Source organism: Thunnus maccoyii, chromosome 23 (assembly GCF_910596095.1).
Source record: "Thunnus maccoyii chromosome 23, fThuMac1.1, whole genome shotgun sequence".
NCBI lineage: Eukaryota > Metazoa > Chordata > Actinopteri > Scombriformes > Scombridae > Thunnus > Thunnus maccoyii.
Genome location: NC_056555.1, coordinates 8,772,688 through 8,792,373, shown reverse-complemented (window position 1 = coordinate 8,792,373; position 19,686 = coordinate 8,772,688). Strand labels below are relative to the sequence as shown.

The window sequence follows — 19,686 nt, the reverse complement described above, 5'->3', positions numbered from 1 at the left end:
CCAGTTCCCAAATGTTTAAACTCCGACTGTCTGCACCCTGCAGGTAAATGTTGACTTTCTAGCCACCACCTCCATTAAACACTTTCTTTGAATGAGAACTGCTGACTGTCTGAAATCAGAGTGAGATTCCCCCATGGTATTACTGCAAGCCTACGAGGAGGTCGCTCCTGAATTGACCGAATGCACCGCGTCAAAAAATTGTCACAACAATCCATCATCATTTCCAGCAGTGGCGTGCAGAGCCAGAGATGGTATAGTAAACATGACTGGGTTGTTTTTTGACTGCTGCAATTTGTCATTTGGAAAAGGGATTAAGTGTAGTTCTTCGTGTAATTCTCGGAGATTACTTAATCTGCTTGACTGGCTGTCATACTGCCAAGATTTGACTGACGAGCTGTCGGACAGTTTTTCTGTGAATGATTGGCTAACTTGACTGGCTTGGTGTGGGACCGAGTGCTAGTGTAACTTGCTTACTCACTCCATTCCTCAAAAACATCCTAGACCTACCAGAGCCTGGTCTTCTGCATGACTGAGCATTCAACTAGTTGGTTGGACTGAAAAGATATGAACCAAATCACTTTTTCGATGTCTTCATGTAAATACAGACAATTTTGATTTTGATTCCTCGCATGATCCAGAAATCAATCCAGTCCGTCATCATGCAGGACATTCCAGTGGTCTTATTTACCAGACAGACATACTCCTCTACTACTGATTAATAAAAGGAACCATTAACAACTTTCTTCATTTGTCAGACAGATTGATGTTTTCTGATGTGTCATTTCTACTTTAAACCTGTATCTTAGATCATATTATACTCAGGGAGAGGAGGACAGTTTGTACTCTTTCAGCGACAAATTGGTTATTTTACTAGGAAACATGCACCCAATAATATTTATATTCTGCTTTGCTTTGTGAGAGGACATCAATAATGAAAAAATTAAATAAATAATTGCGCTGGCAGTGGTAGCAATGCACTCTTATTAACTGGACAGAACATCACATTATCTGTGCAAGTACAAACTTCAAGGCATCAAAGATGCTACAGAGCTCTAACCCCTGCAGACTAATAGCTAATCCGCAAGCTGGTGCTTCAGATGATGGTTCAGAGGGAAGGATGTCACATTGTCACATGTCACATTCATGTGAAAACGTGTTTCCTTGATTCCTCTTGCCTCGCATATTTCCCTTGCACCTCTCCTCGTTTCTTCAGTGGGAGGTAGGTGAGGGAAAACGTGGATGTAATGAAGGGAATTGAGATGTACCCGCAGACAAGCAGACAAGCAGACAAGAAGAAAGGCGTAAAAGCAGCCAAAAGTGTTTGTGAACTTGAAATCTAAGGAACAAATATTTAATTTCCGCATGTGCACAACCCACCCATATGGGCACGTATAAGTGGAATTTACCGAAGAGACTGGTGGGTTGATCTTTCCTCCCTGAGGGCTGAGTGGAAACATTTTGAGTGGCGGGTTAATAAACGCCTCCCTCCTCTTGTCGAGACATCTGTCAGAGTGAGATCTGTTCTCACAATAACCACCTGAATCCACTCGCAGCCTGCTTGAGGCTACAGCTCACTGAGTCACTGGTCAGCTCAAACTACCTATGTTTACCAATTCATGCAGCCATAATAATAGTGACTAATGAAAGCATAGGGATGCACGTTCTACCAATTTGATAACACCCCGGAAATGGACAGTTGCATTCAGAGTTCCATTGAAAAATGCTATAAACAAATCAACAGCCATTCAGTCTGTAAGTGAATGCTAATATTTACAAAAGACAGCTGTCATTTGTATAAATGAAACTCTATTCTAAGAGCATATTACTGGTTCCCATGCTATTTCTTGCCTCCTTCTCACTGTTGTGTTCTTCAGGCTACCTCTGTCTTGTTTTCTTTTTGAGGGATTGCTTTCTCCGGTCTAGAGGCAGTTTCAACCACAACATCTTCTTAAATGTGAGGATGAGAAAATGAAAAGAGAAGACAGGAAAGGGAGGGAGTGGGGGGGCTGTAGCTCAAGGTCTGATGTGAATGTTACTGCGGGAATACTCACAAACAACCCTCATGACTCATTTGCTCAACTATGCACAAACACAAAGACACCATCCACCTTTACTTAACCATGCATCACTTCTAGGGCTAGGGGAGAGGCTGGTGCAGTCATAACACATAAACAAGGAGACAAAGATATGCATATAAAATAAAATAACAGCTTAACAACACACAAACACTGTGCTAGTGTTTGTTTATTACTACATACATTAGTCAAGGGTGAGTAGCTTTACAAGCCCGGTGTATATCAGCGGTGCAAGCCTAATATACTATATGAGTATGAGTGAGGACACTTATGTCTTTCTGAGTAATGTTCTGCTAATGACCTTTAGTGGCTTGAGGTTAGTCTTGGCCATGCGGGTCACACTCACTGCAACAGCCAGTCACAGTCATTCACAGATATCAGGCTGTTGAAGGCCCTTTGCCCTACATCACTGTTTCTCCATTTCATAACAAGACAGTTGTGTAAAGGCTTCATCAAACGTTGTAACTGTCATTTGTACTTCAGTTAGTTTATTGTCAGAAAGTTAATCGCAAATGTTTTTGATAAAATGAATTATCTTTTATGTAATCTTTGTGAGGATTGTGAGGATTGAGTGAGGATTTGCTGCTTTTCTCTGTTTTATATCATTGTAAATTCATATCTTTTGGTTATGGACAGTTAGCAATTTCAAGACATCACTGAGGATTTTTCTTTATTTTCTCATATTCTATGGACCAAAAGATCAATCAAGAAAATAATCAACAGATTAATCAATATAGACAATAACAATCAGTTGCAGCCCTACTTTCTACAGTTAGTATTTAATGACAAAAACATTTAAAATATCTACTGTTATATGTAATATTTAAAAAAAAAAAAAAAAAAGTACAAAAATGTGACATAATTTTGTTTCAAATAATTAAGTAGGGCTGCAACTAAATCATTTTCATTATCGATTAATCTGCCAATTATTGTCTTGGTAGTTCGTTCTGTCTATAACATGTCAGTAAATAGTAAAAAAAAAATAATCCTGTTTTAATTTGTCCAATCATTAGTTGAAAACCCAAAGATGTTCAGGTTAGTATCATAAAAGACTAAGAACACCAGAAAAGAAACACATTCTAGAAGCTGAAACCACTGAACCAAAATAGTTGGTTTTCTGTCAGTCGGCTAATCGATGAAACGACTAATGGCTTCCCCTCCGGATCTTAACAATCTGGCAAACTTAATCTAGCTGAGCAGCCGTACATATTCATCACAGTACACTGATCACAAGCAGAGCATGTTGTCAGATATGCATCCTTATTAGAAACCATAATAATGCGTTTTTTTTATGTGCACTATTACGGTCACTGCATTCTTTTATGTTCGTAGTACCAGGGCATGGCTACTTTCATCAAAGTATACATTTGTTTGGCTATTAATGTACACTGAATGGTATTGCTGGAAACCCACTATTCGTACATGGTGATTTAATACTTATAAAAGGTGCATGGCCTCACCATCACCCCTGGCTATCTACATCTATGGTATGGTAGCCACATGAGATGGGAGTTGCTCTTCCTACAATTACATCCTATATCACTGTTGCCTATCAGCCATGCATGAAAGGGAAAGAAGAGGTGGGGGCAATAGAAGCACTCAAACTGTGCAATACAGGCTAGAGCACTTGTACAAGTAGGCCACTTTCTGTGCAAGTGTATTTTCTGGGACATTAGGCAGTCAGGTTTTGCTTTAGAGTAATAGAAGGTTTGACAATAAATGCTTGTTAGACGGAAATGCCACGGTGTAGTGTTTCCGCTTTGGTGAATGATGAAAACCTTGTTTCGTTTAACAGGTGCTCTCATTCAAGTGCGCTGTTTAAAACCATGCAGCCCATCCTGCTCAGCATAGGAAGACACTCGCCTGTGGAGCTATTCTCAACTTCAATGAGTTTCTTAAGACACTGAGAGAGACAGTGAGAGGGATTAACATGAACTTTAAATATCTCATCTGCCCGCATTGACTAGAGCATTCCAGTTTTTGTTGTTCAGTTCACCTTACTGCATTCATAATGAAGTGACAGGCGACAGATGGTCAGAACAAGAAAAAACAAACATCAGGTTACTGCCATGCTAAACAGTTACTGCCTGTTGAGAAAAGGTGTGCTGCCAGGTGCCATTGAAGCAGACAGAAACATTAATATCTTCTAAATCGGCCAATAGGCAACTACTGTATCACCTTTCCAACCTAACTGCGAAAGTTCTGCCAAATAGAAGTAGTACATAATATCAAGTTTGATAGACATTGTTGTTATAGATGTTTTCATCAAGCCTCTTCTTTTTATTTGATGTCAACCCTGGGGATGGAGCAGGATGAAGGGAGGGGATGATGAACTCTAATTAGACCCAATTAGACACAGTCTACTCTGCTTGTAGTTGGAGGCTAAACAAGGGTCTCGAGTGTGGAGAAACATGCACACGAGTAGAGTCCTTGTCAACAAATTTGGAGGAAAGAATAAGACAGAAATGGTAGGAATAAGCACGAGCTTGTATCTAGCCCACTAATGCAACCCTCTGGGCAGCATGTAGTTGGCTGAGCAAAAGTAAAAAGTCAGTTATGGTGTGTATTTTTCATGTCTGGGTTAGTTTTTGTCAGTGCTGCTTTTGAATGGCACTCGTCAGTTTTTTTTTTTTTGACATGGTAAGTCGTGTGCATGATACGTTTGACATTTAAGTGGTGATAAACACCATTGACATGCAAACAACAACAAAAGTAACTGATGATTTGTCCCTTTTCTCATGGTTTTCTGCATTACACCTCTGCGCCAAGGAATGAGGAAAAAAAGAAAAGTGCTCAATAGACTAAGCAAAAGGTAACTAACTTCCACAGGCTCTTTTTAGAAAATGTCAGAGTGCGTCATATTTCTTGAACACATAATTATAGACAGTGACAATGAGCCAAATGAAAGCATGCCCTTGTGGTGCATTCAAGGCTGGATTAAGATGATGGATTTAAGAGTCACCTGCAGCAATTTAATGAGCACTGATGTTCACACATGAGAGTTTTGAAAAGGGTAATACAAATTTGGTGGCCTCATACATTAGGGGACAATCAGACCAGAAATGACGAATTGTTCAGGAGACAGCTTGAAAATTATTCACCTGTATAATCAAAACACTTTATTGTCCTTGCACTCACTGCCAACCATGCAGCATCCCTCCTTCTCTGCTGCTATTATTTTACCACGCAGTTACATAAAACATACAAACAATCAATACTTTCTGAACAATAGGTCAATCCACCCTCTCTCTCTCTCTCTCTCTCTCTCTCTCTCTCTCTCTCTCTCTCTCAAACTGGCTGGACAATGGTGACTCTTGGCATTTCACATGACAGGACAAGTGCAATCAAATTTGAACCCTGTGTGAAGCGTAAAGGGCGAGATCAACTGGTTGTAGGAAACTAAAGCCTGTCCCCAATTCCCCTCTGAGAGAGATAAGAGCTGGGAGGACAATTTTGGTCGGACTGCACCTTTTAGAGCAATACTCTCTCATCTAGGATGCCCGAGCCTTCTACTGGCATGTGAACACATCACCACTTTACAAATGATCCTGCACTTTCAACAAACGCAAGCTAAACTTTGATAAAACATAAAACAAGGAATTATGTTGTTGACGGTTGTCGACTATCTACTTAAGAGAAGTTTCACTTCTGATAGTTCATTTTCAAACTGTTGCCTTCGAAAATGAATGAAACACTAAATTAATGGCTTTCTGAAATTAAAAAATATGAAAACAAAGTAGCTAATTAGTTAACTACATCATCATTTTATTATTATAATAATAGGGTATTATTGTACCTAGGGGTTAAACAGGAATACGAAATGGTCCTTTACAAAACCAGCAATAGACATTCATTAAGAAAATAACGTTACTGTATTGACAGCGGGCGACCGTTAGACTTTGATGTTCATGTTCATGCTCCAACACTGCAGCCGTTAACCTAACGTTACAAGGCCTAACAGCTAACTATAATGTAAGCTAGCCTATTATGCTGAATTCAAATGTGTCCGTTATATTTGACAAATTGAGGCAGCTACTGAATTAAACGCTGTAGTTTAAAGTTAGGCCTTGAGTTAACTGTTTCAATAAACCTTTAAACGGTCGGACATTTTTTAAAATCTATAACGTGACGAGACGCAGCATTAAAACCGAATAATCCGCATTTTGGATGACAACGAAGATGGAGAAGCGGGACAGACGAATGTCATAAAACAATACCCTTGGTTTTTATTTGACACTAGACATTTGAGGAACGTTATAAAAGAGGGGTTAAAAACAAGTCTTCTTACCCAGCACGTAAATCGTAGCAAAGTTTCATGAACACTGAGATTGCCTTTAGTCTGTTTTATCCTTCAGTTACACCTGCTGCTCAGGACGTCCAAATTAACGCCAGTCTCACGGCGAAAGCTGCTCACTTGGGCCGTCCATCCCGATAATATCCGCTTGTTACCATTCACCGACTAAATGTCGTCTTCTGCTGAGTGTTGGGCGGTTAGACAGACTCTGTGAGAGAGGGAAAAAAAATACCAGTTGCGTCCCTCCTCCCTAGAGAGAGCAGCCCTGACCAGCGCCGTTGGCCCGGAGGTTGCAGATACTAGTCTGCCTTCGTCTCTTGTTGATTTCGCAGAAGCGTTATTTTTTTCACACCCGCATTCTGAAAAGACCCGCCCCTACTCTGCCTCTGATTGGCTCTGATTCTGATATTCATACCCTAACCCAATCATCTCACTCACCATGCCTAAACCTAACCAATCTAACCAACGAGGGTAACGGGTATTAGCCAATCAGAGGCAGAGTAGGGCGGGTCTTCGTGGATTGCAGGTAGGGAAAAAAAATAAGGCTTCGCAGAAACGTGCAGAAAGCAGGCATGGATGTGAGCAGGGCCGAGGAAATTTCGTAAGTGCTGCCTCCTTAAAGGAGCCAACGATGCTTCCGAGACAGGACGTGAGCGGAAACACAGGCACCCCTCCTTACCACCGCCCTGTGGCTGCCACTGTCATGTAATGCTAAATTATAAAACAGGTGGGTAAACAATGGCTTCATTATGATGTAAATAAGCATCACTGTAAACCAGCCCAGAAGATGAATAGTAATATTACTGCATAATTCCTAATGACTTATTGTGGTGCAGTAAGCTTAGTCTCTATCTTTTGTTTTTAAAGGTGACCTCCAGACATGTTTTAAGATGTATATAAAATGCTTTACTGTGAATAATAATGTGTTTGAAAAGGTTTTTACACAAAAAAGTTCAATTATCTTTTAAAATCCTTAAAATGACACCTATTCTTTCTCCCTCATAACAAATTCAGAATCTATACATATGCAAATATATTTCATCTCAGAGGTTTAATTGTTGGACACAAGATGTGTCCTATTTCTCGGTAAAGTCCATTCTCAGTGTATGTGCACAGGAGGCTTCAACTTGCCCCATCACACTTGTGTGAGTTGAATATTGGACCACGATTGGTTTCCAAACTATTTGTGATGTCACAAATAATACTCATACACCCTCCCCTAAAAATGGGATTTTCAATGAGCTCAGAGAAACTTTACATTGTCAGCAGGTGAATGTGAAAACAGCCTTCTAGTGTCAAACTCTGCACATACATCATTCTGTACAGTGAAACTCAAACATTCAACTGTAGGAACAATAAGAATAGCATTTTTGAGTGGAAGGGGACTCTCCACTCTCCAAGCATATATTAAAATGCTTGTATCAATTCTTATTAGTTTTAATGATGATTCTATATTTCCTAATAGTTCTGTTGTGATCAGGGCCATTGCCAGAAATACTGATGTCATTAGTCCAAGCCCCCCATACCAAAAAGGTCTCCAAACCTTAAATATTTGGATTACTGATAAATGTTCAATTTTATGCAGTTTAATTTAATTGTGTGCAGTTTTTTTTGAGGAAAGTTCTCTGAAAAACAACACAAATCACTGAACTCTAACTAAAATAGCTGAACTTTCTGTATAATTAGTACCACATTACATAGTTATTTCCAGGAAATTTCCAAGGAAATTACGAACCAGTAAAATAAAGTGCTACTGTTTTATCTGCCAAGATCTAAATAAGGTTTCAAATCCCACTCCAAGCTGCCAACAATAACATTCTGGTGGAGAAATACTGAATCCTGGCTCTACAAAAACTGGAATCCTTTACTGTCTCATTGCCACAGGTTTGACCTCTTGACCCCAAGATGAGGGCCTGAATCCTGTTTCAATGTGTTCTCCCTGCGCACTGTGAGGAATACAGATGGGGAAATACTGCAACTTCTTTTCTAAAATTATTTCGTCAAACATAGTTTAAGATTTAAATAAACAGAATCTAAAAATAGTGGCATCTGCTCATAGAACCGTAGATCCAAAAGTTACTGAGTTCAAGACTGCAATGTCCTAATTGTCTTGGCTCTGTTTTCTGGAATTATTCCTGCCAGTAAATTATTGTTCACACATCCTAAAAATAAAGAACGAAATAAACATTTTTTGTTGCACTAACCTTTGCATGTTTGTTATGTCAGACAGTGGAATTCTCCTCAGGTGTTTTCGTCTGTTGCAAGTAAGGCAATCCAAGTCAGGAGTCTTTCCCTGAAGTTATCCCACAGTTTCAACAGTTGTCTTTATCAGTGATGAGGTGGTCTCTAGGATACAGCTTCCCTTGACAATCCTCTTGACACTGCACTTACACTGTGTGAAAGGGTTAAGGATCAAATAGACAAAGAAGAAGCAGGGTTTGATGAGCTGATGAGTAAAATGAACAGAAAGTGCAAGACAAGAGAAACAGGAGTCATGTGACTCCTGAACCCTGAGATGAGACCATAGATTGCGGGGAAGTAATCACAAGTACTTTCTACGTCTGCTGTAAGACTACCAATGAGGCCAGTGAGGATCAGTGTAGTCTTGTCCTCAATAGAGCTTTGGCCTGATTGCCACATAGCCACCATGTTGCCACCTCCTCACCACAAACATACTGAAGCCTGAACTCAACACAGAAGCATGAAAGCACATTTTCTACATCAATCTATGTTGCTTTCTGCATCAAAAAACTGAAGCCGACAGATAAAGTCATTGCTCTGTGTTTTACCATCTCCCAGGTGCAGCATCTCTGGAACAGAAGTACATATTAGCGTGGCAGAGAGAGAGGTAGCGCACGTTTAGCTTACCTTCACATTTGTCTAAGCAAATGTTTGAGATGCTGAGTGAAAGGACTCTCCATGTCCAGGCCATACTTTCTAATGGCTAGAGAAACATCTCATAGTGCTTTGCATTCCTGATCTGATAATAAGAAAAGCAGCAAAGACACTGTCAAGAGCCTGACTCAAGAAAAAATGTAGGCATCTTCTTTGTTACCTCTAATAAGCATAATTAGTGCATAACAAATAAAAAAATAAATAAAGCATAATTGAGTTCATTGTAGCAATGAATGCAGCATGTTATCTGAAGAAATGCCGTGCTCTGGCAGGTAGATAGTTTGTGCCATTATGTCTTTAAAGCACTACAGATTTTCTGCACCTTTGAAGGTTAAATACAGATAAATATGAGTTTTAATTGTAGGCAACATCACACTATGTAAGCTGAAGTTCATTAAAGCAGCTATAATCAATATTTTTACATTAACAATGGATCATGTAAGTACTTTAATGTGAACAGGGTTGCTGGTAGTGATGACCTCACAGAGAAATATCACAGGACAGTCTCATTGCATTGCAGCGTCTTTCAGCTCATTGTTTTGGTTACACTGCCCACAACTTTACCGTTCTGGGTCATTCTCACTGCTCTCATCAACATGGATTTCGGGTTGCAACCAGCAGCTGTTTTCAGCAAAAAAAAGCAGACAGACAAAGTTAGCTGGTGAAGTGGAGCATTTAGCAGCTAAAGAGCCATCAGGAGTTGGTGGAGACCAAAAACAGAGCTAAAAGAAGGATGAGTATTGGACAGAGACACACCTCCAAATGAAGGCTACAGGTTCTCTGTATCTGCTGGATGTGTAAATAGGCAACTTTGCCAACACGTTCAACATATCAATTTAAAATGCAATAACTAGTACTGCTCACAGAATGTTTATGCTGCCCTCAAGTGGCCAAAAAATGTTTTTGAAGGTTTAAGGCTCAGTTAGTTCAGAGTCAGGACATTGGGATTTAGCAATTTTTATTAGATACGTGTACAATTATATGCAAGTTATTACAATAGTCATGCAATAAGCTTATATTCCATTTTTGCTGATATAGTGTCATTGAGTTGTTGATTCAACTCCACAGTACTTTTTCAGACCATACATAGTCATGATGTTGTAGTGAACTGCATAATGTTGAATGAATCTTTAGCATACTGTACACAAGGAATATAGGAATAATATTATAAAATATTTGAAATATCTCTCAAATTCAGTGATGGCAATTGTCATGCTATCATGGGTGTGTGTACGAGGCAACAGGTGGAAGACCCAAATGCAGACACAGAGGACAGGCTTACAAATCCAGAGGGGAGAAGCAGGCAGGCTGGTCATAAACACATTAAGCAGATCATCAAGAACAGTGGAGCAGGTTCAGGTACACATTAACAGGATGGCTGGACCACAAAGGCACATGGCAACATAGACAGAGCACCTGTATATAAGCCACTGGGGCTGATGAGGTAATGAGCAGCAGGTGAGGATAATTGGAGAGTGGCTACAGGTGAGCAGGTGGGTGTGGGAACCAGGCACGAAGGTCCAGGGGCATCTGGTGGACAAGTAGAGAATGGTAAAACCAAGAGAAGAGAAGGCAGAATGGGAAAAGGAAACTAAATAAACAGGAGCAAGGCAGGAATCATGACATATGCATTAATCTTAGTCTGTTTACACAAACAATGCAAATATTTCCAACAAAATACCTGTTGACACTGGGTGATTGACCACAATAAGCAGAATATTGTGTTCCTCCTGCTAATGCTAATTAAAAAAATACAGATTCTTCAAGGATGTAAGTTAATGTTGCTGAGTTTTGATCAATTTCTCATGAAAATATCTGATCCAGTGGGGAATCAATGAGGAATTTCTTATTAATCTCTATTACATAATCAGTTTGGAGGCAAAAATCTACAAACAAAATCGAAATACGCAGGTTATTTCAACAGCAGGTGCTGAAAACGTGATGTGTAATGCAGTATGCTCCAGCAGGATACCACTCAGGGTGTGTTAAGTCATCAGAGATTGTGCAGCAAACAAGGGGACTAATGCTCAGGATACCCCTTAGTCATGCTTAATGCATACACACATTTACATTACGCACACACACACAATGGGTTTCTGGCCTGTGATCCTCTTCGGATGTCTTCTAGTAAAAGTACTGCTGTTGAGATTTCCCAAATCCTCCCTCTGCGCCCATTTAGAAACCCTGTAATAAACCTCTTAATCCCAAACCAGCATTTTCTAGAGGGTTGCACAACCACGCGTGTCTTATGCAACTGGCAGAGCATTCAGAGTCAATTATAGAACAGTTGGGAGGAAGGGGCGGATGGATGACGAGGTTGGTGATGCAAAACACATTCAGATGAGATGGTTGGTTTACATGTCTGCATTTCGGTTTCATTTTGAACAAATGATACAATGTGTTTCCAGTGTCTAAACATTTCAATTAAAATACAGTAATCATAACTATCTGTGTCATGATGATTAGATGAAGCTTATTTTTGTCATCTTGAGACATTCCATCAATCCCTAATTTCATTTTTAACCTAAATTCAAACCTTTACACTCTCTGGGTCATTACAATATATATGAAGTACTAAAGTCAGTGCTGCCTGTTCCTTAAAGTTAATTGTAAGTATAATTTTAACCCCAATCTATCGAATCCTAAACCACCATAAAGGTTTGCCTTTATCCTTACCAAAACCCAAGGCAAATTGTAGTCTTAAAAGATGCACACCCATTATTTGTTTTTAATAATTTGAGGTGCCAATAATGTTCTTATGCAGGTGATACTTTGCAAGTCAAAATACCTGCCTCAGAATCACTGACTGAGGTGCGACCAGATGTAAAACACTGCTGTCCACTCTTAAAAAGAGCAGTCAGTGAGCTAGTTCAAGCAAATTTAAAAAAAAAAAAAAAGATTTATATCATATAAATAAGTGCTTTTTTACCACACCAAACAACATTTGCAACCATTTTTAGAGCTACAAAAAGCAGTATTTTGCACTGATATTTCCATTTAAACTTAATTTCTGACCCTAAAGTAGCTTCTAAACAAACAGCTAATGGATAAATAAAGGAGTTATTTTAAAGCAATACTATGTAACTTTTGATGAATAGTGTCAGTGACAATTGCAAGATACTGGTGAATGCTAAATGTACTGTTATAGTAGCACAAGAAAAGAGTCAGTAAATGCACCCAGTAATGTCAATCACAACAATGTCTACCTAAAGTTAGCTAACATTACCAGAAGCTAAGGCTGTAGCAGCAAGACCCTGAGGTGTATTGAATTAAGTTAAGTTGATTTGTATTGCTTTTGAATTACTATTTGTTGACAATTATTTGGTTATAAGAAGAAGAATGTTGTCTTTCTGCCTTTAAAAGTTTAGGGGATTTCTCACATCCCTTAATTCTTTCTATAACTGTCCCCAGGAGTACTTAAGTCTAAGACCAATCACTAGCACACACTTTATGTCTACATGTGGTTTTCCTTTTTTCCACCAGTAGATGGCACACCTGCATCAGTCATCCTCCCTCCTCCTGCTTTGTCCTGTTGTGCACAGTAGTTAATTCAGGATGCAAACTGTGCCTCCCAGGAGTCTGAATTATTTAGTTTGCCTGGCTGTGATGGAACAGAGATAAAGTAGAGGGCAAAGGGTCACTTTAATAGAGGTACATGTGCCTCTCGGCTCCTCGAGTTTCCAGTTGTTTTTTTCCAAACTAAAAATCAGCCACCTGACGAACTGATACTTGAAGAGTTGTTACTAGCATGGAAGTTGATGTAAAACTAAAAATACGGGTGACTATTAAAGTTGCAAATCAGTATGGTTGTGTTTAAGATGATATAATAACTTTTGTCTTGGATATACTGGTTGATTCATCTGATAAACTAGTTTAGATTCTCTCTATATCAACATTAGTTTGAATAGTGGTGAGAAAGGGAGGGAATAGAGAAGATGTTCATATTTTTAAATGCGACTTCTGTTTCTTAATTCGTCGTTATGTCACCTGAGGGGAGGACTGGCGTCAGTTGCCACAACAACTAACCTCCCAATAGGCTTGTGAAATCTGACTCTGCCATCTAACCTTTCACTCGCCCTGCTCACAGTCATTTACTTGGCAATACCCAGTGGCAGCAGGCTGTATGTGTACATTTTTGTGTGATGGACTTGGCACAGTTGCAATCTCTGACATGGCATACCCATCCAAAGAACTCCACCTACCTTATCTATACCAACACATGGAGACATCAGAGAGAGATTCCATGCCTTGTGATGATATTATTCACTTACATTTCCCCCAGTTTGAGCAAGCTCAGCTCTTTGATCCTTACATATGGTTCAAGACAAATTCTTAGAGACAATCATTAAAGTGAGGGGCTGTGAACACTGTAGCCGGCTTACCTTGGAATGCTAGAGCAAAGTGCCGGGTCTTAAAGTGGACTGAGCTGTGGAAAAAATGTAAATCATGCAGGGGCTTTGCAGTGAACAGTCAATTAAGAACAAAGTAGCTATGGAAGATTTGTATAGCACAATGTGGAAATTATATTCATTTAATGCTTCTTTTTGTAACAGTACATTAGTTCAAGCAAATTTAGGTTCCTTCAGTAATTATTTGAGATTTTTTCCTATGCAACATTAAAGCAGCGGTTTTACATTTTGGGAAATATGAGATATATTCATATCTTGCTGAGAGCTAGATGAGAGATTGATATTACTTTTATTTATAAGCTTATACTAAGCTAAGCTAACTACAGTCAGTTTGCTTAGCTTAGTATAAAGACTGGAAACAGCTAGCTTGGCCATGGCCAACTAAATCTGCCTACCAGAATTTCTAAAGCTTAACACGTCATATCTTGTGTGTGTACAAAAAACAAATTGTAAAAATGACAATTTGTCATGTTCTGGGGGTTTATATGTGATGTTTTTTGACCAGGAGCAATAACTTCCTGGAGTCTCCACTGGTTTCCCACTTTTTCTGTCTTAATGCTAAGCTAAGCTAAGCTAGGGGCTGCTGGCTGTAGCTAAATTCTTACTGTACGAATATGAGAGTGGTATTGCTCCTCTCGTCTAACTCAAAATTCCCCAAATGGCCAACTATTAAGTTAAAAATTAATGTCAGAAAGCGTAATATATTTTCATTTTTAAGGGAATATCTTTGCAGTTGAGTTAGTATTGAATTGTCAGATTTTCTACATGAAGAGGTAGTCATGGTTTGATTTAAATGGTCTTTACATATAACATAGTTATACAAATACACACATAGTATACTTCATGAAATAAATGACTGTGAAATTAAATCTAATCTCATATTTCTTTGGAGCTAAGGGCAACTGGCTGTGCACAAAACCAACTTTGAGAATAATAGATAGTATGACCTAGCTTCCTTTAGTGAATAATTTTGTTAGTAAAGGAGTTCAATCTTGTGCTTAACAAAAATGAAACCTTCATTTTATGTGATCCTCAACTATTGCGTGTAAATGTGTGCTTGTGATCCCAGCAACACTTCAAAGTGAGGTGACTAATTAAGACTGACAGCCAGCATTGTTCTATGAGCATTAACAGTCACTCAGACAGATACACCCATACCTCAAACCACCTATCCACTATGATATTTACATACAGATTTCTTCTATGTTTTAGTTTCAACCCCATCACAAGGCAGTCAACCTTTCCTGTCACATACCAACAATATACTGACATTTACTGCAGGGTTATACTCAATGGTCTAATCTGCCCCACACCGATAGTCATTCAACCATAGCTGGTCACAACAGATTGAGACAGTAAGACTGCCCTCTTCATACATTACCTTGTATGGACAACATTTCCATACCATACACAGCCCTTCAGAGGGTACCCTTTTTGAAATCAGTCGTCTGTGTTGGATTCATTCCAGTCTTCTGTCTATTTATTTACCCCTGCACCCGTCTTTCTTATCACCAGTATTATTCTTTCCCTTCTGTAAAAATACAATTACTTTATCTTGTAAAATATACAATATTAGACTGTTTTTTTTTCATTAAAATGACTGTTCTACATTACATTTTCTTCATGTTCATAAGGATGACAAAGTCCAAATTTCTGTGCATTTTTATAAATCCAAACTTTTTAAAAAGTACTTAAAGTGACTGTATTAGAAGTGGAGCAGGTGATAAATCCTTCCAGTCAGGCCAATTGGAGCATTTAGATTGGAAAGCTGGTATCTTTGGCCAATAAGGATACAGCATTTTGACTGATTCTCAATAAAAAGGAAAGAGCCGAAATTTATGTTGATGTTAACTGGAAAGCATTGGGTCGTAAGCATTTTAAAAGTCAAAAATACATAAAAAATTAATAACATATTTAGAATATACCTTAGATCGCTGGTGTGTGGTCTATTGAGGTTGTATAATCAGGACAGTTTCCATTCAACTAGCCATGCTTCCTTCCAACCAACAGAAAAATAGGCTGCACAAGACAGTTAAAAATTCATCATGTCATCTTTAATTTTACAGTCACAATCATCTTTTCTTTCCAGTGTCTGAAAACCATAAAAAATAAATATACATTATGTTACAAAACATTTCCAGTGTCTCAGATCATAAAAAAACAAGGACATTTATCAACAGCATTGATTACATGAAGGCAAAAACACTGGGGATGTAGAGTATGTATGGTACAACGGCATTCAGTGACTGGTAAACGTGACTTTAAGTTGCCTTATAGTAGCTGCAAAATGCATTAGAGTTGGCATCATTTTCACTTTGAACTCAGATGATTCAGAAATTCAGCAATGGAGACTTTTTACTCATACTAAAGGGTTAATCTATACAAAGTTTGGATTAAAAAAATGATAAAATATGAAACCCATCAGTGAATATTTGAAAAGCATGCATTATGCTACCAAAGAGGTTTTTTCTCAAACTATTTTGGACTAAAACTAAGTTAAAAGTGAATTGACTCCAACCCTAATCTGCACATTTATTTCATGACTTTGGTAACCACGTGTTGCACTGGACAAACAGGCAGGTTGGACACTGGAAAAGAAGGCTTCAGGTTCATAGTGCTCTAACAGACTGAGTTGAGTTCAACAGAGGGGGAATTCCTCTCCATTTCACATAATTAATGTTCATTTCGGCCCACTGTGTGCATGCGCTCGGGACAATGCAGCAGTGTTGGTATTTGTGTGCGCGCGTTTGTGTGTGTTTGTAAGGCCTCGATCCAGGATGAAGGCACACGTTAGCTCACAGAATTGTTCTCAGTCGATTAAACCAGCATGTCAAGGGATTTTCACAATTGGAAAGCGCTCCCAACTTAACACGGGCAAATGATTTTTTAGTTTAGAAACTTGTCCTCGCTACAGCTGAAATACAAAATAGATCATTTCTTCTTCACCTTTAACAATATCTACACATTAATTACACTCTAAATGCACTGCATTGAGAGGCTGTGAGAGCCTTTCTCTGAGTTAAAGAAAAAAGAAAAATAGAAAAGAGCACTTGGTGTGTGATAGCGCCGTCCAGTATCGACGATGTGTCCCAAAGTCAGTGAGAACAGGTTTGTGGATTTTTGCCTTCCACAGACTTGTCAATGCTTTGAGGGACTTGTAGTCCTTGAAATCCTTTTGGACTACAAATGAGACTGTACCAGCATGTATGGGTTCATGCACAGTGATTATATGTCTGCCTTCCTCCGCGAGAAAGAAACTGTCTGAAATTATTAGTCAAGCTTTTGTTACCCCTCGATAGGGGAAGTAACATAATGACCCTCACAGACCCCACCATAGAGGAACATCATTTTGGGGGCTCACAATGCATTCTGGGAGAATTGTTCATCCTCTGACCCTCCGTACTCCGTTTCCTTTAGTGGTTTTGGCACACATGGCTCCATTTCATCTTCTCTTGCTACAGTCCAACACAGCATTCCCTTTATCATTTCTCACATCTTTTCATTTTTCTTTGCTCATTTTCTTTTTCTCATCTTAAAAGTCTGCGATTAATACTGCTCTCCAGAGAGAGGGAACAACACAGGAGGGATGGATGGACAGATCAGGCGCGGAGAACACTCTTTTCTCCCCATCACCTAATCTTAAGCACCCCCTCCATCTTCACTTTTCTTTCATCTTATTCCCCTCCTCTTGGCTCTCATTTTCTCCTCTCCTCCCCCAGCGGGTTCTTCGCTCCTCCTCTCACAAGGGCAGGCTGGTTTGAGTTTTCCTAACAGGTCAGATCGAAGTCTCGTTACTGCCACTGTTAACGGGGAGAAAGGGGAAGGAGGGAAAGAGGAGGGACAAGGGAGATGCAGGGGGTGAGGGTGCAAAGAGTAGTAGAGGATAAAAGGAAGACAAGAACATGCGGGGTAAAAATGAATGCAGGGATGCAGGATGTCATCATGCAGCATTTAAGCAGGATGGTAATACTACTTATACTATAGTGAAAGGAATAGTTTGACATTTTGGGAAAATTGCTTTCTTCTTGAGAGTTAGATGAGAAGAATGATATACCTCTCCTACAAATGTGTGGAATCAATCTTCTCAGCTAACTCATCAAGATAGGGAAAAAGCAAACTGTCGAACTATTCCCTCAATTATGATGATACATGCACTGTGGCATCAGTTGACATTATGGTCAACTAATGCCTGTTATTTAGCTCTGTGATTACTAAAATCACTGTCCAGATTAATTTTGTGTCTGTGATTCAGATTACAGGATTAAATAACAAGGCATTCATTTGTTTGTTCTATACATTTAATGTTTGTCATTACATGCCAAAGCTCTCTAGAAGCCTACTCACTCTGAGTCAGACTCGTTGCCTCCGTTGACCGTGCCTGACTTCAAGTGCATCGCCACTCCTCCATTGGTCTCCCGGTAGATGCCTGCTGGCGGTGGTCCGGCAGGAATCTGCGGCCGCGGGGCAATGGGCGGCTTGATGAGGGAGCTGCTGTCATGGTTCCCGGGACGACCTCCATCGTTGGAGGCCAGCGAAGGCGGCCGGGACGAAGGGGTCATGATGTTGACGGAGGAGGGAGGCGGGGAGGTGGCGGTGTTGTTGTTGTTGGGGGGAGGGGAGGTGATGGTGGGGGGGTTGTAGTCGCTCAGCTTCTCCCTCAGACGGTTCTTCATGTTCTTGTCGGTTAGCGGGGGCGGGTAGCTGATCTTGTTCTTTAGGATACCTGAGACGGACAGGAAGTTCATTTCAGTGCTGTTCAGATAAGATCAATTCATTAACTCATTCATTAACTATTCTCTTCTCTTACCTTTTCTCTGCTCTGGCTGGTGGTTGCTGTTGGTGTTGCTGTTGGGTTGACCAGAGGGTGTTGCGTCTTTAGCATTACTGGGTGTTTGTTTGTCTCTCTCCAGAGGTGAATCCCTGTCTCTTTCACCAATATGGTTGAGCTTATTCTCTGGGTGCAGCTCTACGTTCACCTTGGTCTCCACCCTCAGCCTCTCCGCCCCGCCGGGATCCTCGCTGTCACTGGCTGTGGTGGCCTCCGTTGGCCAGTAAGGCTTCACATGATTGGACACTGAATCCACTGGTAGTTGGTAAAGAGACAAAGTGGAATTGGCAACATTAAAACAAAATTCCACTCAGATTTCTTTCACAATTTTTTTACAAAATTTTCCCTAAACTGCCTGACCAAGTATGTTTTAGTTGCAGATTTCCTCATTTCCTTGACACGCTTAAACATCTTTATTTTACAATTGTGTATATGTGACATTTGGTGGACATTTTATTGGGACCTGAACCTCTAAACCTGGTTAAGTCTGTGCTTTACACCTTCTGTTTAGGCTCGATAGGCCCACACATTTACCTTTAGGTGTGCTGTGAATGGGCTGCCTCTCGTTATTCCACTTTGGCTTGACATCAATGTCATCGTCCTCGCTGTCAGAGGAGTGGGAAGAGGCGTAGGAGGAGCTGTGTTCATCCACTGACAGCTCACTGTCTGAATCAGAGTCTGATAGGGACAGGGAGAAAATGACGGAGACATAGATAAATGAGCCTTTATTAATAAAAAAACACAGCGATATGCATTTGTGTGTGCCTGCAAGTGGTCGAGAGGCCTTTATTTAATTCTGTAACTAAACAGTGATGTATGAAAACTCACCGTCTCCCTTGGTGCCGTTTCTATGAAACAGAGGCCCGTCAAGATCAGTGTGTCCTTTAGCTGTTCCTGAAGAGACACTGGGCTTCTGACCCGACTCCTCCCTATATATTGATAAGGCCAGATGGAGAAGGAAGGAAGGGGAAAGGGCAGGAAACGTGGTAAGTGGGGAAGAATGGGAGAGATGGGAGTGAAAAAGTAGGGGTAGAGATTAAGAGGAGACAGAAAGGGGAAGTACAGCGTTGCTAAAGTTTAATTCAAGTCCAAACTTGTGGTTTGAGACAACTAACGTACAACCATAGTGTACAACAGCTGAAACACTAGACATCTTTCATTACACAGCCTCTGTTGATAGCTTCA

The 19,686-nt window shown here is 39.9% G+C and overlaps 2 protein-coding genes across 7 annotated transcripts in view; both read right to left on the bottom strand.

Moving 5' to 3' along the window:
* The window catches only part of gramd4a (GRAM domain containing 4a), a 54,032-nt gene extending 45,315 nt beyond the window's left edge, over positions 1–8,717 (bottom strand). For 2 of the 3 annotated variants that reach the window (XM_042403419.1, XM_042403421.1), the window contains exon 1: positions 6,364–6,689. In XM_042403419.1, the coding sequence (XP_042259353.1) occupies positions 6,364–6,392 (29 nt within the window). In that variant the 5' untranslated portion in view covers positions 6,393–6,689. Of the gene's footprint in view, positions 1–6,363; positions 6,690–8,573 lie in introns of those variants that run through there. The other variant, XM_042403420.1, reaches the window with a different exon arrangement.
* A 6,988-nt stretch (positions 8,718–15,705) lies between these two features.
* Positions 15,706–19,686, bottom strand: part of celsr1a (cadherin EGF LAG seven-pass G-type receptor 1a) — a 95,674-nt gene continuing 91,693 nt past the window's right edge. For 3 of the 4 annotated variants that reach the window (XM_042403415.1, XM_042403417.1, XM_042403418.1), the window contains 5 exons: positions 19,330–19,430; positions 19,036–19,179; positions 18,481–18,756; positions 18,018–18,396; positions 15,706–17,440 (listed from right to left, as the gene is read on the bottom strand). In XM_042403415.1, coding sequence (XP_042259349.1) covers positions 17,413–17,440; positions 18,018–18,396; positions 18,481–18,756; positions 19,036–19,179; positions 19,330–19,430 — 928 coding nt within the window. In that variant the 3' untranslated portion in view covers positions 15,706–17,412. Of the gene's footprint in view, positions 17,474–18,017; positions 18,397–18,480; positions 18,757–19,035; positions 19,180–19,329; positions 19,431–19,686 lie in introns of all 4 variants that reach the window. The other variant, XM_042403416.1, reaches the window with a different exon arrangement.